The sequence below is a fragment of the Ornithorhynchus anatinus genome, chromosome X1 (genome assembly GCF_004115215.2).
Source record: "Ornithorhynchus anatinus isolate Pmale09 chromosome X1, mOrnAna1.pri.v4, whole genome shotgun sequence".
In the NCBI taxonomy this organism is placed as follows: domain Eukaryota; kingdom Metazoa; phylum Chordata; class Mammalia; order Monotremata; family Ornithorhynchidae; genus Ornithorhynchus; species Ornithorhynchus anatinus.
In genome coordinates, this window is record NC_041749.1 from 44843913 (window position 1) to 44852267 (window position 8355).

Below are 8355 nucleotides of genomic sequence, written 5' to 3' on the forward strand. Positions count from 1 at the left end.
GGAGCACATATATGGGAAGATACTTTTCAATTTTTTTAAAAATAATGGTACCTGTTCAGCGCTTACTATTTGCCAGGCACTGTACTGAGCACTACAGTGGATAGAGAATAATCAGATCCCTGTCCCACATAGGGCTCACGGTCTTAATCCCCATTTTAGAGAGGTGGTACCGAGGCCCAGGGAAGTGAAATGACTTGCCCAAGGTCACACAACTGACAGGTGGTGGAGCTGCGATTAGAACCCAGGTCCTCTAACTCCTAGGCCCGTGCTCTTTGCATTAGACCACGGGCTTTTGTCCATTTTGCAGGGAGATTGCTGCCTCGTGCCAGATGGCACTAGGCAGTGGTCGATAAGGAAAGGAGAAGAGTAAGTGGAGGCTTCAAGAAAGGGAGACTTGTTAAAATAATGAGATTCTGAGAAACTTGGTCAAATATCCTGTACCACAGAGAGGGACTGTTTCACTAGTGAATTTTACTAAAAGTCTGGTGCTCTGGTCCATCAAACAGCCCGTACCGCCCTATCAACAAGGGAAAGACAAAGGGTCAAAAAGGAGGCAGACCACTGGTTTGCCTATGAAGGTCATCGGACCCATTAGACCGTACCTCAGTCTATCAGCAGAATTTCTTGAGTACTTGCTCTGTGCAGAGCACTCTACTAAGTGCTTGGGAGGGCACAGATGCATTACCTAGGCGGGAGGAATGGCAATTAAGTGGAAAGGGTCAATCCCGTTCTGCATCCTGCAGCTGGAAGGGAATTCCATATAGTCCCTGGGAAGCCGGTGCCGGATGCCTGGGTATAACCTTGCAATAGGATTTTCCCCCGGGTTCTCCTGGGGTTTTTGGCCTTGTTGATGAGGGAAGCTGTGTTTCTGGCCCCCTTGGGGGCTCCCTCCAGAGCAGGATGCCCACTGGAGAAATCCTATGAGACCTTGGCTCTGCTGCGGGGCTTCATCAACTTATTGCTCATCTATATACCTAGACGACCTGTGGGAGAATCTGACCATGGCCTCCTCCCTCCCTTCTGGGCTCCTCCACCCCCGCCCACTGTGGCCTCCTCAGAAATGCAGCCACTCACTCTGACCGCACCCTTGACAACTACAGGGCGGTTTTTAAGGGGACAGTCAGAGACCCGTTTCCCAAGAAACTTGGTGCTTTCCAAAGACCTGGCTATTAGAGGACCCGTGTAGGAAAGATGTGGGATCATTGGCCACCTTCCAAGCTAGACCTGAGAGGGTGGAAATCCCAGACCCGCAATGTGGTCAGCTGTGGAGAGAGAAGGAGGAATAGCAGTGGCTCTGAGCTCTTGATCCTTGAGGTTGGGATGAAAAAACCCTTCATCCCTATGAAGGTCAGATGGGTTCTAGGTCTGACCCACTCCAGTAGCAAGTAGCATGTCCTAGTGGCAGAGCACAGGCTTGTGAGTCTGATGACCTGTGTTCTAAACCCAGCTCCGCCATCTGCCTAGCTCTGGGACCTTGGACCAGTCACTTAACTTCTCTGTGCTTCAGTTTCCTCATCTGCCTACTGACTCTCATATTGTTCTTTCCAAAGTGCTTAGTACAGTGCTCTATACACAGTAAGAGCTCAATAAATACCATTGATTGTAAAATGGGGATTCAATATCTGTTCTCCCTCCTACTTAACCTGAGCCCCAAGTGGGACAGGAACTGTGTCCAACCTGATTTATCTTGAATCTACCCCAGTGCTGAGTCAACATTTGGGCACATAGTAACCACTTTCAAAAATACCATCATGATTATCTTTATTATTATTAGTATTATCATTATTCCAGTGGCTGTTCCCAAGTCTTGATCAGGAGGTTTGCAAATTAAGATGTTACATTCCCTTAGCAGTGGTTCTAGCCATAAACAAAAGTCATTATAGCGGCCAAGGCCGTGGCGGGCCATGCCATTTTTTTTTTTGGTCCCAAACCAAGCATTTAGTTTTGGTGCCCCAAGAAACATGTATAGGGCAACGAGGAAGGGAAAAGTGTACCACCAATGAGCAGCGGTCACATCAGATGACACACATGTGCTTGGCAATGATCTTGCCTTGCAGACTGCTTAATAATTTTCATTATTTTTAATTAAAGTTGAAGAAGTGCAGACTCCAGCTGAAATTAAGGTAGGTTGTGTTGCCGGAATCTGGTAATTACTTTAATTGATCACAAGATAGTTTCCTTGATCACCAATTAGACCAAATTGCCGATCATGTTTCAAGACGTGAAGAAATGCCCAAACTGATTATGTAATAGTGTTTTCATTTCTAATCAGACATAAATATCATTTCCTTCCAAGCCAATTGTATTTTCTAAAAGAAGGGTTATAGACCTACAAACATAAAGGTGATTCATAAACAATAGAGTTCTAATTCATTGAATTAGTAAAGGAAGTATTTAGAGGCTTAATGGAGATTGCATTGGGAAAATTACCTTGGAGTAACTGGTGTTCATTTTCTTAGTGGGAGATATGTTGTTTTTTTTTAGTGCATAATTAAAATGGTCTATAATCAGAATATAAAAGGCAGCTCATTTAAAGAACTTGTATCAAAGAAAATTGCTTTGGGTAATGAGAGATCCCTATTGCAAATATAAAGTGTGCTAGAAGTTAAGTCTTGGAACTTGGAATAAATCATACATGGTATTTGGACTTCAGCTGGGTCAGACATTCGGAGTGCTGCTCAACATTTCTCAGATCTAAGACCAGGGCTTGGCGGTGTGGGTGGGGGTAGGGGATGGGCGGGGAAAGCTTGGTCTGGGCGCATCTGATATTGTTTCGCGATTTTGCAACCTTAATTGTGCATGTTGAATAAAACCAACCAAAGGGAACTTGAAGAAAAATGGAAATCCCAGCATAGATACTTGATTTGGGGTTCACAGAAAAAGCTTTTTAATTGCTGGATGGTTTGGAGATTTCCAAATGACAAACTTCATTGGCCTGATTTGCCGTGATCGAAATGCTAGCATTCCTCAGAATGGCAAAGTGACTTAAAAGTCATACTTCATTCATCCATTCATTGATTTCTCCCTAAAAATGTTTGTAATTTGCCATAGAGGAAAGACTGAAGCTATTATCAACCATTATATGTTATTTGTTGACCATATGTTTGTTTGAAATGGCTGGGGCTCACTAGAACACGGATCATATACAAACTATGCTGTAAATTGGCAGTAAAAAAAAAAAAACAACCCCAAAAAACCCTACCTAAACAGGTAGGCATATGTCAAGATGCTAATATGAGCCAAAATATTTTAATACAAACCAGGTTCCATACTCCAGGAGTTGTGTGAGCTCATTTTACTTTGGGAACTTCGTTGGGAACTGTTTGTTTTTTTGGTTATTCGGTTAAAAGGGAGGTGTGGGATTGGTCATTTGGGGGTTCCATGGGTCAGTCACAGGACCCAGGTGTCCTCCCTCCCTCCCCCGCCATTTGATATGTCACTATTTCTTCTTCTTCCTTGTGACCGTGCTGAGGCCATCCCGATGCCATCCCAGTGTGGCTATTGGCTTGAGTACGTTCGGGTCTCGGCGGTAGGCCCTCGGTCCAGTTTGGAAAGCAGAGAATTAGAAAAAAACAAAAGTTTGAGAAGCAGCGCGGGGACCCTTCCTTCCCCAGTGCAGGCCAAACGCCCCACCCATATTGTGCTCTTTCTTCATTTCCATAGGCCTAGCTTCCTTGCAAAAGTTCTTTCATTTTAATATGAAGAATGTGCCTTGGTAAGGATGTTTTTAATTTGTGGATTTTTAATATTTTCAAGACCCTGTCAGGCTGCTGGAAGAGAGATCATAGGATTGCAGCTGCCCTCTCCCAGCCCAGATTAAGAGTTCTTTCCTAAGGGGAGAATTAGGAGGGAATCCCATTTTAGTGGTCAATCGGAGTTTTGCGATAATATTTTATTAAATGCAAATGCTTCAGTGAAAGGTTAGGAGAAATGTGCTAAAATTGGGAAATGGAAAAATTTGCTTGCTCTGTTGCCCACGGACAGCGATTTGCATTCTTGGTTGTTTTTAGTTTTTTTTCGTTTGCTCAGCCAAGTATTCCTCTGGCCCCACGGACATCGTTTATATTCTTATGTTGTTATGTTGCCAGATTTAGCCAACACGCCATTCTCTGAAATACACTGCTGTGGTGGTGGATATGGTCAGAATTGTTTGCGGGATTTTACCCATCAAAGCCTGGAGGACAATCCCGACCCTATCTGAGATCGTATCCTGAGCTTAACTCGTTGGTCTCCAGAGAAATGGAAAGAAAGAGTACCCTGCCCTGCCTAGACCCCGTACTCCAGGACCCTGAGGTACTGACGATGTCCTTTGAAGGTAACTAGCAGGAATCGTACAGTGCTCTGCACACAGTAAATACAGTTGAATGAATCCTGCATTAAGAAAATCCAGGAGTAAGACACACTCCAGGTGCAGCTCCTCAGTCAGTCAATCAATTGTGTTTATTGAGGGCTTATTGTAAGCCGAGCACTTGAGAGAGAACGATACAAAAGAATTGATAGACATGATCTCTGCCCACAAAATACGACAGCGTTGGCAGACACAATCCCTACCCACAGAAGCATACAATCTACAGGGGAAAACAGAAGTTAAAATCAACTGCAGATTGGGAAAAGAGTAGAGTTTAAAGATCTGTACAAGAGAGTAGTTTGGGAACTATCTAGTTGTTACTCCTATGGTTTCTTGGCCCAAAATTGACTCTCTCTATAATTGGGGGTAGGTGTGTGTGGAGGTTGTGTATGTGTGTATGGATATGTGTGAGTGCGTGTGCACGCCCACAGGTGCATGAATGTACGCACAAGCACACACGTTCAAAGGGATGAGGGAAAGTCCACTGAGCAAGAGCTCTGTTTGATCATCCGAGTTCAACAGTAACGGACCATGTTGAAAGGTAGAAACTGACTTTGCGTGGAGCCCAACATACTGATGCTGCTGACAGGCATCTTGATAGAGGCCTTGGGGAACTCTGATGGTCACTGTTTGGATTCCGGCCTCTCATTGGCCTGCCAAGGTGCGTGCGGCATTCAGTGTTCATGCCAATGGCGCTTAATCTCTTCTCTCCGCGACCCAGCGTGTCACAAACCTTTGAGAATTTGAATAAGTAAATCTCCTGTTTTGACTTGATTTTCCCCTTCCCTCTTCTTCAATTTGGACAAGAATCTCATTGTCAGACAGTTAGAAAGTGGGTTTCCCCACTTCTGGAGGGTTAAACAGATTTAGCACCAATTTCCTCTTTCTTGTAACAAGGAAAACCTCTGGGGTTTAAGCCTAATGAAGGAAGTTTTCAGCCCAACAACACCGTATTCGGAACTCAAGACAGTGCCGAATGACAGAGAATTGACGTTCTGCAAGAAAGCTATTTCTGATTTTTTCAAGTGGTATGTGAAACACTCATGCCGCTCAAACACCAAACAAAACCCCGAAGAAAACAGCATTTCCTGCAATCATTTTAGCTTTTTTAGGCTGTGGAAAATGAAGTTCAGTATTTGTTTTGCGAGGTTTAATAGTGGCTTCCTCATGAATTCTATTGTATCACTGTAATTAATGTGCAGTTATATTAAAGTCTTACCAAGTATTTCTGCCTTCTGGACATGATAGGGACAAACTCTACTATTGTTTGCAATTCCCTCTTCCAACTTTGACAGTAAACTTTCTCTCTCAAGTTGAGTTTCTCCTCCAGTTCAGAAAATGTCCTAGGTCCCCATTTCCCCCATGATCCAAATGCAGTGGCGGAATTGGCTACCGGTTGCCTCCGGGTCTCGAGTGGCCTCCTTGTTTTTCCAAACCCAGCTCTTCTCTTCCTGATTGTCTTCCGTACAAAGACGCCCTTGTCACTACCCAGGGGCTGCGGTACAGGTAGTCAGGGGCCTTCCTCCGTGACCCCTTCAGATGAAGTGTGCATTTAATAAGACACCTCAAAAGATTCCTCCGTTAAATGGGAGGTCTTCTTTGAGTGTCTCTTCGATTTCCAACCCAGTAAAACAACCGAGAACCGGGAAAAAAAAAATTGGATTCAGCGGCGTCATGGAAGCTGTTGCTCTTTTGGGTTGAGGCAGGTAGGAAGACTCAGTGGCTATGGAGAGGGAGGTCCAATGGGAGCCAGCCTGCTGGAGGGAAATTGCCTCCCGTTATTTTGGAGAGCCCCTAATCATGGGTCCAATTAAACTGTCCAGACAGGTCACTGGGTGAGACCAATTTTCTGGTTTGTTTATTTGGGACCCAGTGGCTCTTAATGTTGTGTGATAGGTTGCAATCCCCAATGGCCGGGCAACCCCGCTAAGAAGAACACTTGTTTTCCGGCCAGTTTCCCCCCTGCAGTTTATACGAAGGTTCTAAAAATGTCTTTGGGCTACTGATTTACTCTTGTATATCAGGCCAGTGTTTGGGGATGGGGAGGGCCGGGGAATAGCCCTTAACATCGTCTTTGTTTCATCCTAGGCTTTTGGATTTATGTCGCGTGTTGCCCTACAAGCAGAAAAGATGAATCACCACCCCGAATGGTTCAATGTGTACAATAAGGTAAATTCGTTGACTTATTTTTCTGTCACCTTGATTGTAAATTGGAAGAGATCAGTTCCTCCTGCCAGTGACCCCTTTTACCCTGTCGAGCTCCATTGGAATGGAGTATCTGGTGGCATTGTCTGGACCTTTTTTAAAAATCCACATGCATTCGAGCAAATTACCACTTCTCTAATCCTACTTATGTGTACAGTTAAAATGATTTCTCTATGATATGCTTGTTTTCTGCTGAAACGTATATGGCCACACCGGCTAAATTAGACCCCTGCTTTCAATGCAAACAAGATTTACAGAAACATTTCTTCTTCCAAGTTATTTCTGGTAAACCGAAATAGAGGAAGGGTAGGGGGAGAGGGAATTGCATAGAGTTTAGGGTTTTAATTCCTTCCCAAGATTGTGCGGAAGTTCCTCTGTGTCACGAGCTGTATACATTTGGTAAACATTTAATTGATTCTCAACAGGAACAATTCTTTCTAAGATACAGACTAGAATGAGAAGCGTGTTTCGAGAAGTAATATGTGAATGTCTGAGGCGCCTATGTAAAAGGTATTGGGCTGCCACTATCTTGACTCCCTCCACGGTGTCTCCATCTGGAAGGATTTAGTACAGTGCCCTGCACACAGTAGGCGCTCAGTAAATACCAGTGGTTGATTTTAGATTTCAGCATTTTCCCTTTTGAAAATATTTTTGGCCAAAGGAGAAAATGTAGTGATCTTGAGTGAGATCTAGTGGAGTAACTCAAAGCAGTCTGGAGCAGGGTGTCATCCCGACTTCCCCTACTAAGGAGAGAAGCTTGATTTTTGTTTCTGCATTGGCCTGCAAGAAAACTGCTGTTTCAAGCGTCCATTTAGCCATGGCATTTGGTGGCTTTAGTTCTTGGTGGCCTTATCCATCATGAAACTTAGAGATGCAGGCATGGAAATAAGAAGACAGTGTCCTTTTCTTAAAAAGAAAGACTGGGATTCTGAAGAGTGAAACTGTCTTTTCCCATGGAAGGGACAGTTCCCCAGAGGCTGCTGTTTTGGTCATGGTGGGTTCTTCCTCTTGGCTTTGTTGTTTCTTAAAATTGCAAAGCATGTCTGTAAAGCATACCTGTAAATGGGCCATTTCTTAAACCTGTTGTGTTTTTATTTTTAAGTTTTAGATTCTGAAAGATGACCGTGCAACATTAGATTAAGATCTGTGATCTGCCCCATTGAATGATAGCAATGTAAACTGCAGTTTCAACTTTTTATTAAAAAGTCTGTCTTTTTCTCTAGGTCCAGATAACTCTCACTTCACATGACTGTGGAGGACTGACCAAAAGAGACATAAAGCTGGCTCAGTTTATCGAGAAAGCTGCTGGTTCTGTGTAACGGAATAGAACTGCATAGGAGCTCAGAATTGTGTTCATGTCGCAGTATTTTTAAGGCAACTTGGATGGATAAATTCTACTTTTTTTCTCTCCTTATCTGAAAATAAATCTGGGTCTTAATAGGTTCCAAGCTTAAATTCAAAGATGGTTGTAATTGTAATGCGATCGGCAAAACCCTAGTCTTATCTGGTATTATTTTATATTTCCAAATAGCACATAAGGTAAACCAACAAAGGTAATTTATGCAGCTGTACCTAGTCATCATACAGGAATATTACATTCTTGCACAGCACACTTATTTTGGGGATGCTTTAAACATTTCAAAGCATTAAAACTCAAACCACAAGTGTGATTTTGCAGTGCAACAGAGTGCAGGAAAGCAGTGTTTATAGCTAAAAGGGGATCACAGCCTCCTGATGGAACATTCTTGAGACTTTCAAAGTTGCATCTTAATTTTGCCCAGGCTGCCAATCAGAATTGGATT

At 43.5% G+C, this 8355-nt stretch overlaps 1 protein-coding gene across 3 annotated transcripts in view; it reads left to right on the forward strand.

Moving 5' to 3' along the window:
• Positions 1-8008, forward strand: part of PCBD2 (pterin-4 alpha-carbinolamine dehydratase 2) — a 47227-nt gene extending 39219 nt beyond the window's left edge. For all 3 annotated transcript variants that reach the window (XM_029049755.2, XM_029049756.1, XM_029049757.2), the window contains 2 exons: positions 6437-6517; positions 7777-8008. In XM_029049755.2, coding sequence (XP_028905588.1) covers positions 6437-6517; positions 7777-7872 — 177 coding nt within the window. In that variant the 3' untranslated portion in view covers positions 7873-8008. The remainder of the gene's footprint in view (positions 1-6436; positions 6518-7776) is intronic.
• Positions 8009-8355: the final 347 nt, after the last annotated feature.